Source organism: Puntigrus tetrazona, chromosome 25 (genome assembly GCF_018831695.1).
Source record: "Puntigrus tetrazona isolate hp1 chromosome 25, ASM1883169v1, whole genome shotgun sequence".
In the NCBI taxonomy this organism is placed as follows: Eukaryota; Metazoa; Chordata; class Actinopteri; order Cypriniformes; family Cyprinidae; genus Puntigrus; species Puntigrus tetrazona.
The window spans coordinates 14,712,559-14,733,845 of record NC_056723.1 but is presented as its reverse complement, the minus strand read 5'-3'; the positions used below and the strand labels follow the sequence as shown (position 1 = coordinate 14,733,845).

General features: G+C 38.5%; 1 protein-coding gene across 2 annotated transcripts; it reads right to left on the bottom strand.

Moving 5' to 3' along the window:
* Positions 1–1,340: 1,340 nt before the first annotated feature.
* th (tyrosine hydroxylase) lies at positions 1,341–9,951 on the bottom strand. Of its 2 annotated transcripts, XM_043227996.1 has the most exons (14): positions 9,703–9,951; positions 9,080–9,151; positions 8,770–8,973; positions 7,673–7,847; positions 7,508–7,596; positions 6,679–6,746; positions 6,547–6,597; positions 6,293–6,438; positions 4,633–4,768; positions 4,420–4,489; positions 4,279–4,335; positions 4,113–4,208; positions 3,895–4,028; positions 1,341–3,038 (listed from the first exon to the last, which is right to left on the bottom strand). In XM_043227996.1, the coding sequence occupies exons 1-14, from the start codon at positions 9,784–9,786 to the stop codon at positions 2,879–2,881; spliced, it is 1,542 nt and encodes a 513-aa protein (XP_043083931.1). In that variant the 5' UTR covers positions 9,787–9,951; the 3' UTR covers positions 1,341–2,878. The 2 variants fall into 2 exon arrangements, with proteins under 2 accessions (XP_043083931.1, XP_043083932.1); XM_043227997.1 differs by lacking the exon at positions 9,080–9,151 and having other exon boundaries at positions 9,703–9,948.
* Positions 9,952–21,287: the final 11,336 nt, after the last annotated feature.

Below are 21,287 nucleotides of genomic sequence, written 5' to 3'. Positions count from 1 at the left end.
AGTGCACTGAGAGGATAATGAAGAATTAGCTGGACTTGAATTGAACTTAAATTGCTTTGATTGAATTACTTGGAAATGTCATCCATCACCTGGCAAAGCAATAAGGGCCATTATTTGATGCAGATGTTATTCTTCATGGACACTAGTCTCCATCTGATATGAAATGCAGGGCCAAAATGTCTACTACTGCCTTACTAGAACACTTACTAGGGTTTAAATTGTTCATTATCACGTGATCAATAAATGCATGTATATATATATATATATATATATATATATATATATATATATATATATATATATATATATATATATATATATATATGCTACTGTTGTGCTCGCATAGGACAATGAATATTCGATGAAAACTTATTTCAGGACTAGGAATCTTAAAATGACATTTTCTAAGTTAAATAAAGTAGTTCAAAAACGCGTTGCATTGTTAAATTACAGGCTCCTTATCCAACCCGAAGCCGGCTTTGCTATTAAAGAAACGTGTTTGTCTCTAAACAGCGTGAAGTCTGCAAGAATTGACAGAATTTGCAAAAGTAGGACCGCTTTTTGTGTGAAAACGGCGCCCCCGCTGGTAAAAAGCCGAATAGCGCTACGTGGGAAAAAAAAGGGTCCTGCTGCTGGCATGAATTATCAATGCACTCTGTTACTGGAAGCACCATTATAAAGACATTAAACCTCTCTTCCTCTGTCTCCTATTATCCATCAGATGAGGGGAAAGCAGGAAACCCAAAAGATCTGTAGGGCCTTGCAATAAATCATTCACTCCGTTCAGTGAGCAGCATTTTCACCTCGGTCACGTTGCCACGTGCAATAATGGACAGAACCGCCTGATACAGGACCAGCGCAAATCATTACAGGCCGTCGATTAAATAAAAAGAAGAAGCTCAGGAGGCTTCACCGGTCAGCAATATCTAATATTTGGCGCGAATAGCGTTTTGTTTTGAACTCGGTGACCTCGGCTGGGTTGTTAAAATGATGTAAACTGTAATCTTCAGGGATGTCTCGGTCTTGGAGGAATATCCTACACCTACTGGTTCACTACGTGACGCGCTCCACCGCGTAAAACGTATTTAGCGGTCGGTTATCTTTCCCGCCAACTACATCCCAAAAGCCGTATCCTAACCTCATGACATGACCCTCACGAAAGCCCTGGTCGTTACGCTGTCCCTTCCTCTCACCTACGTACATGCTTAGACTACCATCTGGCGGTGGCTGTTTTCTTTAAAAAAGCGTTTGTAGTTTATCCGGAGATGTTCTGGATTTCTGAAACCGACATTGTTTTGTTTTTTTTCCCCGGACGGAACATCAGGAAGTCGAGCACGTCATAGTCAAACATATTTCTTTATATTAGCACGAACATGGTCACACAGTTTCCTTGCAGCTTTAATAGAAATGGCATTTGAAGAGATGGACTATATTCATATTTCATTTTTTTCCGACAAACACGAGCAGGCATTAAGCGGGCCTGCATTATTTCACGAATGATTCGCTGTGTTCAATATTAATAAAATATTTCTACCGTTTGTAAGAGAATACGTCAGCTGAATGCACTGATGGGCTATTTTAAGAATATAGTTGGAATACTAATACATTCAGAATTTGCATTTATGAGACATATTTGATTATATACTGTACATATTTTGAACTTACTTTCATGTAGAACTTTAGCGAGATTTCATAACTTTTGGCTTCAATAGCTTTAATACCTTTTTTTTTTTTTACACTGAAGATCTATCTAAAAACATAAAATAATAATAATAATGTCATATTGACACAGTTTCTGTTTATTCAGAGTGATCCATCAATTCAAGCATGTGATAGTTAATAAATTAAATTAAGTTAAATTAAAATGTTGTTGTTATTATTTTTTCCATCCTTGTTTTCCAGGTCATTCCAAACCTGTGTGAATTTCTCTTATGTGTGGAGCACGAAGAAGATGTTTTGATGAACGTTGGCAACCAAAAAGTTTCAGAAAATGCTGGTTACCAAAACATTTCCAACGACTTCAATTATATTTTTCGTCAATTCAGTTTTGGTTACCACGGACTTCAACTGTATTTATTTAATTTGATGAAAATCAATGAGAATTAAAAAAAAAACTGGTTTCCAACATTCATAATATCTTGGTAAATATTTTGAAGAACACTGGTAACTGAACTGTTTGGTTTCCATTGACTTCCGTTACATTTTTTTATCCATAGAATGTTTGGTTACCAACATTTAAAATATCTACAAAAAACATATTTTGATGGCATAGAATGATGGCAACTGCAGTAAACGGTTTCAGCTTTCATTGACTTTCTGTATTTTTTTATGCAATATAAGTCAACGGGAAATGGAGCTGTTTGGTTATCAAGATTTAAAATATCTACCAAAAACATATTTTGAGGAACGTTTTGAGGAACGGCTTCCTCATGTTCTTTTGTCTCTACAGTAAAAGTCAATGCATGTAAACCAGAGTCGTTTGATTGCCCTGATTTAAAACATCCACCGAGAACAAAATTCGAAGATGGTTGTGAACTAAACAGCTTCAGCTTCCGCTGTTTTTCGTTCAGTTTTGGTAACTCAATGGGAATCAGAACTCTTTGGTAACCGATATATAATATATCTTCTGTGGAACCTGAAGGAACGTATTCTGAAGAATTTTGGCAACCAAGCATGGACTCTATGGAAGTCAACAGAAAAGAAAACTCTTTAGTCACCAGCGTTCTTCGAGGTTTCTGGAGTCAACTACCGATGTGAGGTTTTGAGGTTGGCACTCTGCGTTTTAAAAGCAACAACGTCTGTAGCAGCAGATGTAGACACGAACACACGGCATAACGATGAGACCGTCACATATGAAGCAGAGAGGAACGGGACAGAATCAAGTCAACACATTCAGGGCGTCCGTGAGAATCTTCAGCTCGTCTTTAATGGTCTCCAGCCCCTGCTGGATCTTCAGAGGGTTGTCCAGCACTTCTATGCTGTCTGTGTATGGGTCAAACCGCACAGAAAATGGTCTCTTGATGCGGGTCACATATGCTCTGTTTTAAAAACAAACGAGTATAATTATTGTCGTACAAACAACTGTAATTATTTCACTGCAAACAAGACAATGATGTATGTATGACAGAGACAAAAGTGTATGAAAAACATGTGAAATATGTTCAGAAAGTAAAGTCAATTAAATTTATTTACTTATGCAAGAAGAAGAAGACAAAGAAGCCACATTGCAAAATGAATCTAAAACACACAGTTTTCCCTGTATATTCAAAAATGTATTACCCAAGTCTTGTTCGTTTAAAAAAGTTAAGGATATATTATGCATCATAAATAAATAAATGCAAATGTCTTTAATATATATCATTTAACACCTTTTATTTTTTTATAAATAAATATAATAATCGCTGGATATATTTTAGTCATGTATTGCATACGGTACTTTTTTTTAGATATGTAAATTGTAAATAAATAAAGTTGTAATTATTGAATTTCAAATGTTTATTTTAATTAGTTTTATGGTGTATTATAATAAATTCCAAATATATTTTGACTCAAATTATATATATATATATATATATATATATATATATATATATATATATATATTTTTATTTTATAAAATTTATTAATTGAATAATTTTAATTATAATTTTACGCTGTTACATAGTTTTTTTTATTGTCATTTTGTGCTGTACGATTTATTACCATACATTATGCAAAAAAAGTATAATGAATAAATAGCAGTTCTAACGATTCAACTGCAAGTAACTGTTATTAGTGGTTTTGTGAAGTATGTTAATCCTAGCCAATATTTCAAAAAACATTCATTTTGTTAGCTATCTGTATAAAGACCAAACCCACAGTACTGACAGCATCAGATTATTTAACGCAGCTCACCTCAGTTTCTCTGTAGCATCTGAGAAGCTTTCAGACACAAAATAGACGGGCTGGTAAGTCTGGTCCTGGTAGGGCTGAACAGCTACGACATCTGGGTCGAATTCCCTGCGCTCTGGCTCATCTGAGAGAGAATGCTGCAAAAAAACAACAGGTGACGGTAAACGGTTTTACCGCAAAAAGCAGCAAAACAATTGATTTTAGAAATGACTGCCGCCCACCACCAGCTCGCCATAAGATGAGAGCAGTCCTGCTCCGTACGCTTTGACCATCCCCGCCTGCTTACACAGTCCAAACTCCACCGTGAACCAGTACAGCTGAAAACACATCCAGTGCTGTTACGAGAGCGGCGTTCGAGAAAGACGTCTGAAGGTGTTTTGTACTTACTGTTGACAGTTTCTCGATATCTTCATCGGAAGCTCCAAGCGAAGCCAGGCCAATACTCTGAGAACACAATTGAATTCACAATACCGTAAGGAATTCGTAAGGAAACGTGAGTTATATGAGAATACGGTTGATGTTTTATACCTGAGAAAACTGTGCAAATGTTCTGTCGGCCAATATCGGCACGTGTCCGAGAAGTTCATGGACGCAGTCCCTGGAGAGGACGACATTCACTTATGAACCGCTGCGGCCTTTTTTTGAACGCTATTTTATTAGCAGGTGTCTGGACGCAAATCAAATGCATAATAGCAGGAAGCGTCTTCATAAACGTAAACAGTGTGACAGGAAGCGCCTTACGGTTCGGGCGAGTGCATGGGGGAGGAAGCGTGTCGTATGTATTGTGTGCACTGGAACACGCGGAACGCCAGGCTGGCCAGAAAATCCCGAGCAGAGAGCAGACCTGCCACCGGACGCAGCTGAAACCCTGTGCGCTCTTCATATAAGACAGACAGAGAGAGAGAGAGACTCACCACCAGCATTCTGGATGGTTGCCAGGGTGTTCCTATGCGGTTGCTATGTGGCTGCTCAGGTGTTCTACGTGATTTCTGTGAAATTGCTATGCAGGTGTTCTGAGTGGTCATTATGGCGGTGCTATACTATTCCTACAGTGTTCTAGGTGGTTACCTGGATATTCTAAGTGGTTGTTAGGGTGTTGCTATGTGGTTGCTTGGTTGTTCTAGGTGATTTCTGCAACACTGGTGTTTGATTACTATGGCTGTGCTATACTGTTCCTATAGTGGTTGCTAGGGTGTTCAAGGTGGTTTCCAGAGTGTTAGTATGTGGTTGCTAGTGTGTACTAGATGCTATGCAGGTTTTCTGAGTGGCTACTATCAAGTTCCTATTAGTACAGATTTCAGGGTGGGTTGCTTTTTGGGTGTTTGCTTCCAGCTGTGAAAATGCTGGTTGCCAATGTGTTGCTATGTGCTTGCTCAGGTGCTCTAAATATTTTAATTATTTGTTTGACATTGCTTTGCCGGTTTTCTAAGTGGTTATCTATTGTATTGCCATGCAGCTTGTTAGCCATTTTAAACGGCTCCTAAGAATTTAAGGGAGAGATCTGGAAGTTCTGGGTGGATGGTAAGTTAACAAGAGTGCTGGTATGTAGTCGGCATGTGGTTACTAAAGTGTACTCAGTTGTATGTCATACTAAGGTGTTCTGTGTGGTTGCCAGGGTTGTACTATGGGATAAAGCTGCTGAGTGATTGATGTTATTCATGGTGGTTGCTAGGGTGTTGGTACGTAGTTGATGGATGGTTGCTGTGGTAATTCTATGAAGTTTCAAATGTGTTGTAGTTGGTTTTTCAAGGTGTTGCTATGTGGTTGTTTGGGTGTTATATGTCATTTCTGTAAATCTGCTATGCAGGGGTTACTATGGCAGTGATCCACCATTCCTATAGTGCTCTGAGTAGTTGCTAGGGTATTCAGGGAGATTTCCAGTATGTGGTTGCTAGGGTGTTCTAGATTATTCATATGACACTGCTATGCAGGTTACTATCACGTTCCTATTACTACAGATTTCTGGGTGGTTGCTTCTGGCTATGAGGATGCTAAGCTGTTCGTTGTGGTAACTAAGGTGTTATATGTGGTTGTCAAGGTGTTGCTATGTGCTAGCTCTAGGCACTGATATAGGTTATTAAGGCCTATTCTCACAGTGTTCTGAGTGGTTGCCAGGGTGTTGTAGGTGATTGCTATGCTATGCAGTTGTTCTAAAAGGTAACTATGGCATTACTACACCGTCCCCTTGGTGGTTACTACTATGTTCAGGGTGGTTGCTAGGAATGTTGCTGAAATGTTCTGATGGGTCCTGATACTGCTGCTGTTTTCTGTTACTTCTGTTCTCTTACTGGCAGTGCTGAAGAACATTCTTAGCAACAAACGCGATTTGCTATAATAAATAGAATGCTGAATGACTTACGGGTTGTTCTGTTTTCTTGCTGTGTTATAATTGGATTGGTACCTTTTAAGAAGCAGGACACATCCTCCAGCTGAGGGATGTTGTCGGGACTGTAGCCGCAGTGTTTCTCCAGTAAGCGGAAAGCCTCTAGATGTTCGCTGCAGGCGTGGGTGGTGTACAGATCCCTGAGGGTGGAGTAGACCTCACGCCTGCGCACACAATAAGTTGCATGTAAGAAGTCTGAATGAAAAAGACAGGGCGAGGATCTCTAGCTGAGTTTCATCTGGGGGTTGTTTGTTTAGTTCAGTTGAACTCACCATGTTTCGATCTCCTCTTCTGTATACTCCACTCTGGGAATCTGTTCTCCTCTGGAAAGAGAGACAGCCGTCAATCAAATATCCGTGCCAACCTGTCCAGACAAGCAAATACTAAACATGGTTGCAACATACTGTTTGTATTTGAAGGCAATGTCTCCAATCATCTTCCGCCGTTTTCTGTAAACGGGGTCAGTGAATCCCTGCAAAACAAACCACAAACCAGTGCTTGTTATTAAACATTTTGAGGCCATTTAACTCGTTTGACCGTCGCTATCTCATGGCCAATTAGTGCATAATTTACACATTGGCTAATTAGCATGAATTCATACAACCTCGCTTATACAATGGTTTCTGCCACGGTTAAGTTTAAGTCCTTCGCATAAATTACTACAAATTTTCCACCTTGTAAAATGCATTATTTTTCACAAATCGTATGAATTCGTACAAGTGAGGCTGTACGAACGTAGCAACCTTGTCAAATATGTACGATTGACGCAATTTGCGCAACTTTTCACTGTTGTATGGTAGGAGGCGCTATTATGCGTCTTCTGAAAGAGTACTTAATCAAAACAATGTGAAGAAGAAGCAGAAAGGAGCAATCGCATATTGCTCCTTGCATACGTAAAAAAACACGATCATCAAACGATAAAAAATCTAAAACGTTACTGAATGAAATGTCAACACAGGAAGCTTTAAGACTTGCAGCTTGGTGTTTAAGGTGACTTGATCTGCCCCGTCTATGTTTCAATCATCGTTCTGAATCCAATCCAGACACAGTCTTTTACATAAATGCAATGTTTCAGCTTTTCGTTCAAAACGTCGCTAGTTTTTTAACGAAACTTGATCAAATAAGAATGCATGAAGCTCGAACGAAACGATTAGGCTCTTAGTATACAGGGAAAGAGTTAAACGTGAGTGTGTATTTATTCTAGAAGCAGAGAAGAACCAACCCAACACTTACTGGATGATCCTGATCCAGATCCGGATCGTATTTGGTGATGAGGTGATGGCATTTATTCAGTTCAGAGATTTTTTTTGGAAACCAATGAACTGGGAAAAGACAAAAGTAGAAAGGCTAAGCGTAAATGGCATTCGGATAAGCAGAGCAGTGTTCTGATCGACTCACATTTGACCTCTTTAGTGGTTTTGACGTCCTCTGCGCTCCTCTTCAGAGAGCTGACCAGTGTGCCGACGTCAGACAGGTGCACCTCGCACTGAACGTAATACTCCAGATCCTCCAGACCGTCCTTCGGTTTTCGGCTCGGTCTGGTCTCGAGATGATGGATCTTGGCTTCAAACGTCTGCGGTGTTCAGTAGTTGAACAAGAAGGTTTAGACATTAATGCATGTACTGTAGCAACGCCATCAGACTTTCATCAATCTTTCCTTTGTGTATTTATTTAGCAATTGCACTTGTATGTTTCATCATTTTTATGTTTATTGTATGTGAATGCGTATGGACTGATGCATATGTATACGTGTATATCTTTAATTGTTAATATCTGTTTTAATATATAATTGAACAGTTTTGTATTTCCTTGCAATTTTATCCTTCTGTACTTTGTGCAATAATTCAATCTCAGTAATGCTAAGGAGAAAAGAAAATTAACTTCAAACTAATGTCTAAAAATATATGTATACATTTTGTTTTTAAAAGAATAAACATATATTGGCATATTATATTAAGTAAAAAATGAGCAATTCAATTAATGTACTTTTTCTTTTGTATTTAATTGTTACTTAAAATAAACATAACATAAAATATCGAGAATATTTTATTTTATTTTATTACAGTTTTTTAGAAAGGTAATGTGCATTATGAATAAATACATTTCAGATGTCGATTTTTTAATCATTTATTTTGTATTTTATGTTACTCAAGAGCATATATCAAGTAAAAAAAATAACAAACACACACACACACACAAATATATATATATACATTCAGACTTCAGATTAGAAATTATTGTTTAAAATATTTTTAGTTGACAGTTGTTGTTTTTTTTTTTCCCCAAAATAAAGACTAAGTAGCTGTCAAAAAATAAAAACAGATTTGAAATAGTTATGAAGGAACTAATAAAAAGCATATATTTTTTTCTTTTTATAAGTGGTTTACATATAATGCTTATTAGTGCCCAGGATTCATACGATATCGAATTTTCAAGATTTTCTTCAAGTTATCTGAACTAAAAGTATCATTGCGCATTAAAAAATCCCGCCTTACCTCGAAAACCTTGAGGGTGCGGGACAGCGCTGGGCTCTTTGAACTCCTCAGGGAGAAGAAGAGACTGAGCAAGGCTTTCCCATCGCTCTCCTCGAACACGATCTGCTCGCTGAGCCCCGCAGCCTCCGCCGCCGCCGCCGCCGCCTCGCGCTCCTTCCGCGCGTCCTCGATCAAACTCTGCCGCCTTCCCACAAACTTCTGAGACTGCCAAAATAGAAGAGCGCGGTTCCTTCGAGACCAAACACTTCCATGCATTTAAAAGATCCATCAAGACCAGAAATAACGATAACGGGCTTACAGCCCTGCTTACCTTCTGGTCATCTGGTGGAGGTGATTTACATCTCCAAAATCGCGTAAGAACTTCAACGCAGTCTATGTAAACCTGCCATATAGCTCAGACTTAATCATATGCTCATGAGCCGATGATACAGCCGCGTGCGTACAGCCTTTAATCACCGCGCAACGCTGTGCGTAAATCTCAACGGAGAGTCCATTTGCGCACAGCGAAACGGTGATCTGGAGCAACAGACGTGCATCAGAAGCGCACAAAATATTACTGAACGAATGCATGAATTTGATTCGCACTATATAACACCAAACTAAGCGGCACCAGCAAAGAAACGCTGAGCAATAACTTCACGAACTTTATCGATTGATTATCAACTAGAATATTACGTCGTTATTTTATATATTTAAAACTAATTTTATTTTTTTTAACAAGATAAAATGACATTCGGTTTGGTATTTTGTTTAAAGAACTAAAATATTGCCGCGTTTTAATAATTAAATATTTGCGTATTTTACCTTAAAAGAAACTCCGGTGGGGTTTAACGCCTAAAAGCACCGCCGTTTCGCCGTATCATAAAATATTTCGATGTCAAACGATTCTTTCTTTCTTTCTTTCTTTCTTTGAGTGCGTGCGAGGACTCTCACCGTGATGGAATCGGAGCGCTCGAGTTCGGACGCAGCTCTCCGGATGCTCTTCGTGGATGATGTGGAGCTGCTTGAATTCGGCATGTCGGAACAGATGAAGGTACCTCGCGCTCTCTCGGGACCGCAGCTCGCTTACCTCCATCTGGAGCTTTCTTTCGCCCTTATTTATAGAGATGATTTCTCCCGACTGACGTCAAATGACTTCCGTCATTAACCGTCTTGAAGCTCCTCGCGCCGCATTCGTTCGTAATTTGATTCCGACTTTGCCGCGTAACTGTCCGTTCACGTTGCCAGCGCGCGTCCCGCTAAATCATCCGCCAATAACCAGGCTATGAATGAACGACCTGCCCTGTAAAGAGAGCAGTGACCTGCATTTTTTTTTTACCTCAATATTTGACCCCTGAGGATTTGCCTAGTAAACGAACCAACAACGAATGAATGAACAATGTATGAAATGTGTTTTGGTTAATTTGCTGACGAAGTTCTACATATGAGTAGATAATATTTTTTTAATGTAGGACTAAAAACGAATCAAGTAATTCAACGTTATGCCTTCCGTATATCTTCCTATACAATAACTATATGTAACTATATACAACAACTATATGTAGTATAGTGCTATAGTTTTTCCTATAGTTTGTTTCGTAATGTGTGTGCGTGCGCGCGCGTGTGTTTGGGGGCGTGGTTTATGAGGGCGCAGATTTGTTTAATGATAGAGATATTATAATTTAAAGGTGGTTTATGAGGACGCTGCCAACGTCCTCGTAATTCAACAGGCTTGGTTAAAAAACGTACTATTGGAAATATGAAACTGCATAAAGTCTCCTGTAAGTTTCCTTATAAACCACAAATATCAAAGTGTGTGTATGTGTTAACTTCAAATTGTGCTGAAAAGCTAAGGTATTTAGTTATAAAAATAAAATATATATATACATTATTTATTATTGTTAATATGTAATAGTTAAAGCCATCTCAGTAATATTTATTTTGACTGACCGATTGATTAAATGATTGATTTGTCAGCCATTCAGCATATTATACATTATCCATTCAAATTAGCATCATTAAAAGTTGTTGTCCATTTGCAATGGACAAAAAAATTCATTGATATCTCTATGAGAATTTTTACAGATTCATTGATATCTCTATGAGAACTTTTACAGATTCATTGATATCTCTATGAGAATTTTACAGATTCATTGATGTCTCTGTGACAATTCATTTTAAAAGAACCAGCGTTTCTCTTCCTTTTTTAAACCCTGCCCATACAGGTCTAATTACTCATCTATAGCTCTTAGATACTTGGCATTTAAAAAATATTAACCTAAAGTGACTTATAATGCACCAGTTGCAACGACGGACGGCCTGGAGCGAGCCGTGTTCGAGGGCACGATGATGACGATGATAGAACAGGACTTACAACTTTAGATTGAACCTGCAACCTTAAACATTATCCAGTCACCCCGAGGGTCTAACGTTTATGTTACATGACATGAGCCAGAGCCGGTTGCTTTTCAACGTAATCTGCCGAATACGAATCAGTTTGCAACTTAGATAAACGGCAGTTAAACGGTATACAATTCGGGGAAAAAGCCTTATCTGAATGAAAACGGCAAACGTGCTTTTCTTAACGACCATGCGACGGCCAAAATGTCTCCTCTCCCAACAAAAGGAAGCAAAAGTCAGCTGTGGAAAATTGAGTCACTTTATCAGCTCAACCGAAAATCCATCGTGATTTTCCTCAGCAAACGTAATTGCGATTAAAACCTGCCAGTTGTTTTCGGTCTTCTACCTGAGCATCAAGTGTACCCTCCAGCCGGGAACAGTTTGATGTGTAAACTGATTAAAGTCATGATGCGCAGAGCCCCGCGGTCCGGACGCTAAAAGGATTAAAAGCAGTTCTGGGCCTCGCATGCGGCGACAGCTGGAGAAGCACTTGGGCGCTGGGGGTTTGTGAGATGAAATGCTAAAGAGTACTTGTGTACCCTCGGGCCGTGCGGCGAAACACTGTCCTTTACTGGGAGGGACAGGGGACGGGGCGAGATAACGCGCGGTGACATTAAAAGGAAGTACGCCGATTTTCTGCACAGTTTGAGGATGAAACAAAGCTGAACTTTCTCTGTAAGAAAGAGGTGGATGGGGATGTGGAAAACGGGTCTAACGGGCATTTAAGCGTTTGCCGTTTTCGTACTCTGGCTTGAGAAAGTGAAAAGATAAAGGTCACCTCGGTGAATCAGGAAACAATGTCGTTTTTGTAATGAACAACGACATTTAGTTCAGGCGCTCAAATCAAACTTTTGACTTCGACTGTAATTTCTCACACATTCTTTCAGCATATTGTTTTTTCCCTATTCATTGCCTCGATGTTTGAAGCGCAATATTACTAGCTTTGAATTGAAGCGAAAAGTATTCGAAAAATTTATCAAAAGGCACAAGGTACGAGACTCTGTAAGTAACGTCTTAAATACTTAAATCCTATTAAAAGTCTCGATTACAATTTTCACTGGCTCAACTGGTATTAAAAAGACTGATTCATTCATTAAGTCACAGCCCAACTGGCGGTGACACAATTATTAGTTATTGAACTATTACTGATAATTCAGGTAATTCAGTTTCAAATAGGCAACACTTGTTAACTATTAACTACGACTTTTTCCTCAATAAATTCTTAATTGGCTTCCTATTAATAGTTAGCAATATGGTTTTAAGTTTAGGTATTGGGTAGGATTCGAGATGTAGATTAAGGTCATATAGATTACAATGTGCTCAATTAGCACTAATGAACGGCTAATATTCCAGTTATTTGCATGCTAATGAGCAACTAATAGTAACCAGTAACCAGCCCGTTCCCACAGTAATTCGTATGTATTTTACGAGGTGGTTAATTTGTGCAAATTCGTACGACCTCACTTATACGAATTCATTTTGTTAAAACACATACGTATTTTACAATTCGCATGAATTTGTACGAGAGGTCTACACAATTGGTCGTAATACTGTGTTGGTAGAACCGTAAAATATATTATTTGACGGTAGGGTTAATGGATCTAGAATACTGTTTTGCAGAATAAATCTGCTTTGATGTGTATGCTATTAAGCAATAATATATTAGCATACTACTCTTACTATTTCTGCCATGTATTTGAAAAAAGTAGTAATTTCTATTGAATTCCGAATCATTGTCATTGAATCAATGAACAGGATCAATGCAAATACAAATGACAATGGAAGGCTATGAGTCTTACGCTGAGATTATTTATCTGTGTTTTAATTTATAGAGTGATTAAGTTGAATTTCGAGGCTTTTTCATGCCTTGAATTTGAGATCTCTGACCCTGTTCATTTGCTGACTTCAGTGGCTGTAATATGCTCTGTTTTCCGTCAACTGGCAACCCACGCTGTCAAAATACTATTGGTTTAAGTGACAGAGACTCACCCCGAAACAAAAACATGGAACGCTCTTTTCAAAGTATCTGCTGTAGAACTGTTCATGGGGGGTTGGTTTATGTCAGTTTTAAGTCAGCTATTTCTATCATTTGCTGTGTGTCAGTAATAAATGTCATTTAGATTTCCAAACATTCATTTTGCCATTGATTGTAATAATCCAGTGAGATTTTTGTCACGCAGAGAGGAAACAGAACAAACTGAGACAGACTAAAACCAGAAGAACTGTAGGGAACAACATCTCCAAGACCCTTCAAAAAACCTACCTGAAAAAACTGCTTTGAACACAAAGGATAGTCATAGCAAATGTTGATTTAATTTAGTTAGTAGAGGTTAATTGATGAAGAAAATCTATGACAAATCTATGAAAATTTATGACATTAATTTTTAACCTAATTTTGCAGCATTTTTGCACAAGAGCCTAAAACTTTTAACAGTACTGTAGCTTTGCAGGTAGGTTTCTTGAAGCCCCAAAGTTATTAAGTTGAGTTTTACCATTTTTGAGTCCATTCAGTCAACACTTTTAGCACTTTTAGCATAGCTTAGCATAGATGATTGAATCCAATTAGACCAGTAGCATTGCGTTCAAAAATGAACAAAGTTTTCATTTTTCAGAGTCAGAGTTCAAATATTTTTCCTGTTTAAAACTTGACTTTTCTGTAGTTATATAGTGTACTAAGGCCGGCAGAAAATGAAAAGCTGCGTGATATCACTGCGCCCTCCTGCGGCGATTATCCTTGATTATTATGTCAGAATGTGAGCATAGTTCCTAGTCATATCAGTCTAGAAAATCTCAAATTTTCATTTTCCACCAGTATTGGCACACAGTATAACTATAAGTAATGTTTTAAAAAAAAAAAAAAACATTGAAACATTTTGATGCTAACTGGCATTTTGATACTGGTCTAACTGGATTCAATGATCTATGCTATGCAAGTGCTATCGCCAGACCCGGAGATCGGCTAAACGGATTGAAAAACGGTAAAACTCAACTTATTAACCCTGGGGGAGTTGGAAAATGAGCCTATTTCCAAATAAGTGGAGAGTTCCTTTAATGCCATGTTCTACAATAACTTTTTCTACATCCCTAATACCTAAACCTTAAGGTTACTTTACTAATTATCAGTAAGCAGTAAGCAAATTAAAAATGAATTGATTGGAAAGTCGTAGCTAATTACCCATTCTAATGTGTTACCAAATGAATATTTGAAAATGTAAACCGATAACACACTACAGCAAAATATAAAAATAAAAGAATTCGATTTGAGATCCCAAGCCGTAGTCCAATAGCGCTGAGTATCTATATACTCTACTAAAATCCCAAAACCACTCTTGGGAGCATGTCCTTGTTTGCTCTGAATGATGGATATTAACAGACGGATATAGGCAGAATGTTTATCCACGAAGCACCTGATGCTCTGACTCACCGTCGTTCACGGCCCGTTTCACCACACTGCAAATTGAGCGTCTTTGTTCTAAATGCCGTACCGAACTAGGTGACATCGCTTTGGCATTCAGTGTGCACTGTTTATTCATTTTTTTCCCCCCTTTTCTGTAAGTTACAGAATAACCCACACCGGCACAGGGACAACAATTATCACAATTACGTATTGATTGGACGTTAGCCTCCTCCCGAAGGGACCCGCGGCATAATTGTTAGACTTCAGACAGAGTAATTGCAGCACGCTCACAGCTGTTCGATTATTCTTCGTCCCCCACAATTCTTTTCTCTTTCCTTCATTTGTTCTTTCTCTCATTTTTTTTTTTTTTTTTTTTGCCGTCATTGAATGTTACCTTTCAACCGGGGGCCATTAAATGCACAAATTGGGAGGGACAACAAATAAATATTCTATTAAACGTAATCAACTGTATTACCTGATAACCATAACAATGATTTTGAATCAGATGCTGACAATAACGCATGAATGTGACAGGTTTTATGCAGTATTTCAGGTCCGTGAAACCTTTGGATGGCATGTCTAGCTGTAGTTTGTCCAGTTCACTGCGGTTTAAATGTATAAATCGTGTTTTCAGATACGACAGCTCTTAATATTTCTTCAAGTTTGAGACGCCTGTTGATTGTGTTAGACACTTTTTATTTTGAGGAAATCTCCCTCTAGCTAATCCGATCCTGCTCTGCTAAATCTTTAGTTCTTTACCATGTTCAAAGGCAACTTTGAGTGTTTAAGCTTTTAGGATTAAAATAAAATTTAGTCATCATTTATTGACCCCTTATTTCGTACCAACCCTGTGTAACACAAAGGGAGACATTTGGAAGAATTGCGGAAGTGCTCTTCTCCCTACAGTGAATGTGGTCTCAAAAAAATTAAAAAATATACATTAATGCATTTAGCAGACACTTTTATCCAAAGCGACTTACAATTGAGTAATACAATAAAGTTGTTATGTTATTATGAAAAGGTAAGTACTAGCTAGATAGGGAGAGATTAAGAAAATATAGGGTTGCAAACGGACTGTAAAATTGTGATTTGAATCAAAGTTTTTGATCACCAGGGTATATTTGTAGCAATAGGCAACGATACATTGTATGCGTCAAAACTATTTATTTTTATTTTATGCCAAAAATCATTAATACATTAATTAAAGATAATGTTCATTAAAGGCAATATTTTGAGTTTCCAAGATTTTTAAATAGTATCTTGTGATTGGCTTTGTGGTCGCATATTAAAAGTATCAAAATAGCCCGTTATTTGAAAATGTTGCAATGTATCAAATTTAATCATTTGGAAAGAATCTTACTTGAAAAGACGGATGGATGGATTGATGGATGGATGGATGGATGGATGGATGGATGGATGGATGGATGATGGATGGATGATGGATGGATGATGGATGGATGGATGGATGATGGATGGATGATGGATGGATGGATGGATGGATGGATGGATGAATGGATGATGGATGGATGGATGGATGGATGCATGGATGGATGGATGGATAAATTAACTTTTGTTAAGCAGAGTGCATGAAAACTTCTTTTCATGCAACAAAAGCCATATCTGTACTATGTGTTTTGCTGGTTATGGTGTGGATGTAATTACCCCGCTGGCATAATTGCGCTTCAATGTGTCAAAATACAGCTGCCAAGCACAACGGCTAATCACGTAGAGTGCACCTCCGTCAGTTTTTGCACATGTAATTTGTCAGAGGTGGTTTGAGCCGTGACTGCGGTTGTGTCGTGAGTGACATCCTAACGTCCCCAAAAGGACCTTGTAGTCGAGTTTGATGCTCTGTAGAAACTGTAGTGTCTATTTGGATAGTCTTTAAAAAGCTATATACTATGTACCATAGATACTATACCCCATGCTAACAACAGTTCGGTTACCTACATTGTAAAAAAATTATCTTTGATGTTCAGCAAAAAAAAAGAAAGTCAGTTATTGAACAACTGAGGGGTGAAGGGACTCATTCTGGGGTGAACTTTCCCTTTAATGCTCATTATGAACATGCATGAATGTTGCCAGTTTTATCAGCGAGCGTTTAAGGAAACAACACAATGTTCTTAAAACATTATTACGGAGTAATGTGTACTATGTAATTACTTTTCTGAAACCTTTCATTTTGAATTTAATGAGATGATGCTATTTTTGCGATCGAATTGCCGCCTATTTTGAGTATAGCCAAAGAGGAAGATTATATTTAAGCAGGCTTTGGGTAAAAGCTCACAGCAGAACTTTAAAATCATGTCTAATATGTGTGTATATATACTGTATATTGTAAAAAAAAAAATAATGCAATAATTTGTTTGTGTTTTATTAATACTTAGTGGTAAGAAATGGCCATTTTCCATGTCCTTCATGTACAGTGGTAGTACAGTGCGTCTGTTTTGTTGTTTTTATTTATTTCTCATGTACATATAGACACCATTATATGGTATTTCGAAGAGTTCTTTGGCTCTTTCTGGACACGTTCAGTGCAGGACCCTTGTTTTGCTGTAGTCCAGTACATTCACGTTGTAACTTAAACCCGTAAGACACCTCATGTGTATCGCACTCATTATAACAGCTCTCACCTGAGGGGATATTTTGGTCCAACAGCACTGCCTTCCCCTCTCCCATTAGTCCCAAACCTTCTCCGCGAGTGAGCGTGTTATTGAATTTACCTTTGGTAATGGCAGCATGTGTAGCTCCTGCCGCAGGGCGAAGACGGAGCTGGATGTGATAATTACGAACACCCCAATCCCAGAGACGCACCTCCTAATTAAACTCTGACATTTATTGCCGCCGAACACACACACCGTTTTCCTCGGCCTTTCATCTCCTTCTTCTCGCTCTTCGTTCTCAAGATCAGCTCTCACGATAACAGGGGTAAACAACAACAGAAACGTTCTTTAATGCCTTTCTTGAAATGCTGATGAGCTGCGAAAATAATTCACAACGGCGAGGACCGATTTTGCTGTTGACTTTCACCCTCGAGTCATGACCTGACAGAGACACACTTTTCTGATTTTAAAACGATCCGAGCTTTCCGGTTAAAGAAGATTTATATGTTTTATGAAGAAAGTCGCCCTTAAAATGTCACAAAACGTAGTGATTTTGGTGCGATAGTATTTAAAGGCATAGTTCACTCAAATATCAAAATCCTTTCAGCATTTAATGTCACTTTACGATGCTTTCTGTCAGGACGAGTTACACGCCAAGTTCAGTACTTGCTGATTTATTGAACAAAGCTGAACAATAGTTACGCTTGCCTTAGCACCGCTAATATGCTAGTTCTCAGAATTAATGCTAATGTGCTATTGGAAATTTCCCAATTCCCAGTTCTGTAATAACGAGATTGCTTCTGATTCCAAAACTTTGGCCAAATAAATGCTATTTTTGCTATTTCAAATGGTTATTTATATACATAAATATACGCGTAACAGCAGCGGTTTCCTCCCTCCAAGTTTAAAGTGTTTCCCAGCTGTAAATTAATTTAGTAATTTACCATAAATGGTTCCAAATTACATGGATTTTAGTAAAGCAAATCATACACATTTTGGGTATTTTAATTGAACTGCTTTTGGATTACTTTTAGATTAATTTTTCTGTTTATATACCATATCGATAAAAAGTAACTGTAATCGGATTACAAGTGTTTTAAAATATAATTAAAAGTACAAATGTTTGGAATATCTCCAGATCGCTTGGTTTCTGCCCTGAGTCATACCCACAAAAAGGACGCTGGGTAATATTCCCTACCCTTTTTTTGCGTTCGGCCAGTTTTGAATGACTAAAAAATGGTGAGCAATGACAAGACGAGACAGATCAATTCCACAGCAGAGGGCAGAACGATGTTTGCGTGTGGCGATAAAAGGCTTTCTGTCATGAAACGCGCGAGAAATTGCTTATCGGAGCAGATGCGAGTAAATTGCCTCTGAAATGCGCCGTGACCGGAGAGCCGACGCCGTCATAAGCCCCGGATCAATGCCATTTCGGTAAACATGGCAGGCTGTGGCTGTGACGTGGAAGCAGTGGGCGCTGTAGCTCTCGTCGAAGACGTCCACTTCCTCCGGATAATGGCTGCAGCTGCGGCACGCGTCCACGCCGGCCTCCTAACCTCACTCGAGTGGCCCTGGGGCTCATCAAGTGTCCCAGGGAGCCATTACTGCAGAGTTAGGCTGAAGAGGACCTAATGGAGACCAGGGGATGCGCGGACAGGCGGTCCATACTCTACAGTGTGTTTGTGTCAATAAAGCGATCTCTCATGTTCCCCCTCCACTTCAGTCCGCCTCGATTCCAGCATTAGATGTAAAAAACCGGGCGGGAAACATTTGCCAGACGGTTTCGATTTCGACATCCGTCAACAATTTCAGTCGAGTAATCATAAATTGGGCTGACATTCATTGTAGCCCCCTCTCCATTTGTATATGCATGGAGGACAATCTCAGTCTCATCTCTGACCAACAGAGTCGAGGGTCACGCAGACACCAGCGCTCGAGGGCTTTTGCAGCCTTTATCGCATCAGGGAGTCAACAGAGCCAAATGTATTTATGGGATCCGAGACGGTCTAACCGCGTACTTACTGCCCGACCTGACCCTGGGTCAGAGGAGCCCGACGTTTCTTGAACTCCCAGCGAAACGAAGAAGTGCCGTTTGCCGAACGCTCGACCCTCGACCTCAGTTCGTTCACGTAAACCAACAAACAATTAGCATTTCCTGAAGGAAATCCTGGCGCTTGCAGGGAAGCGTAGTGCTTGTTTACTTCGGGAGACCGAATATGCAAATTTTACTGTTTTTCACAATTTTTACGAAACTGTGTCAAGTAGAGACGTGTGATCTATCATCAAGGCACGATTTAGTTTAATCCACAGGATTGCAGAATAATCGAGCCGATTTTAAGTCGATTTTATATTATTTTTATTTGTTACACAAAATGCTGTGTCGTATCACAGCTTTTAAAGTATACTTTTAATTTTTTACTCAAAGTCGACGTGATCATGGGTTGCTATACATCGTTAAACAGAAGCTCAATTACAATTCATGAAAACCTTTTACAATTTATTATGCAAATATATCTTAGCGCAAGGTAGCGATAAAATAATGGCTGTTCTATTGATGTAATAAAAATTTTTTTCGTAATTCAGAATCAGCAATAATGAATTTGGCGTTACAATTATTTAAATTATTTGAATTTTCGGTAACTCTTTATTTTTACGGTTACACCTTTTAGTTGCTTAATAGCATTGAAATGATTCGAATATTAGACATTTATTAGTGCTAATTAAGCACATATTGATGCCTTATTCTACATCTCTAATCCTACCCAACGCATCAACTCAACAACTATCTTACTAATTAATAATAAGAAGCAAATTAATTTATATGTATTTGGTTTTCACAATTTAAATAAAATTTACTACATTAAAAGTCTGCATTAATTGTTACAAGTCACGTTTACGCACTGCCTCCAAAACTTGAGTCCACAAAACGATTATTAAGCTGACAATATTGCATGCTACACCATGGCTGGTCTGCTTTCTTGCATTTTAACTAGACGAAAGCCAAGCAGCTCGAGAGCCCCGTAAACCCCCAGAGAGATCCTAATCCTCCCAATTATCCCGAAACGCGTCCCAAAAACGTCTTTTGACACAAATGATGCGCTCTGCTAATATCTGACCAGGCAGATGTTTAGGATGTGACGTGGTTTGTTGGCCACATGTGGTTTCGGGGGCACAGAAGGGCAGATGACGCGGGGCCCATCGCCTGTCACAGGTGTCTCCTATTGTCCTTCTGCCAAAACGCCACGCCATCTTGTTTGAAAATTACACCCTTCACAGCAAACAGGCTTCTTCGTAGCGGGAATGGATGCTCTGTCAGCGCCGCTTTGCATGGGGGAACGTGTAGCGCCGTAGATCGTAGAGATCATCATTCCAATCATCTGTGTTTTAATGCAATTGCTGCTGATGTAAACGGTGGCCATTTGACCGCGATGCCGATAACGGGCTCGGTGGGTGCTGCTGCGTTTCGGGGAACGCAGTTCATCACCGCAGATACACACATAAACACGCTAAATCATTTTCTATGATGCTAAATATCAATAGCATTTTTTTTTTGATACCGTATTGCTGTCACATGTTTGGACTCTGTGTTGTTGTTTTCACGTCCCATGTGTTCGGTGCGCGCTAATTTCAGCTAATTGTTTTATTGTGTTCAGCTGTGTCTTGTTAATTCAGTCATTTGCTTTGTGTATTTAAGTCCAGTTTGTTTCAGTTCAGTTTGTCCGATCGTCGTCAGTATGTGGTTTTGTTCTGTATGCCTGCCTGCGACTATATTTAATTGGTGTGTAGAAGAAAAAGACTATTTATGTTATATTCTCGTCTAGCGCTCCTTCTCTTGAACCACAGCGTAACAATCGCTCAGTTTTTCGAAAACATGTTAAATATGAAATATAAATTTTATAATATTACATTTATAAAACAATATTATATAAATACTACAAATAAATATATAATAAAAAATATATATAAATAAATAATATAATAGTGGATGTTGCTGCAACATTTAAATATCTAATGTTATATAAAATATACATTTTTTTTGCCTAAAACTTTCAACTACTGCGTCTTCTTGCCAGGAAAATAATAAGATAATAAATAAAAAAATTTTTAAACGCTTTCGAATACATTTCAAAATATGCAAA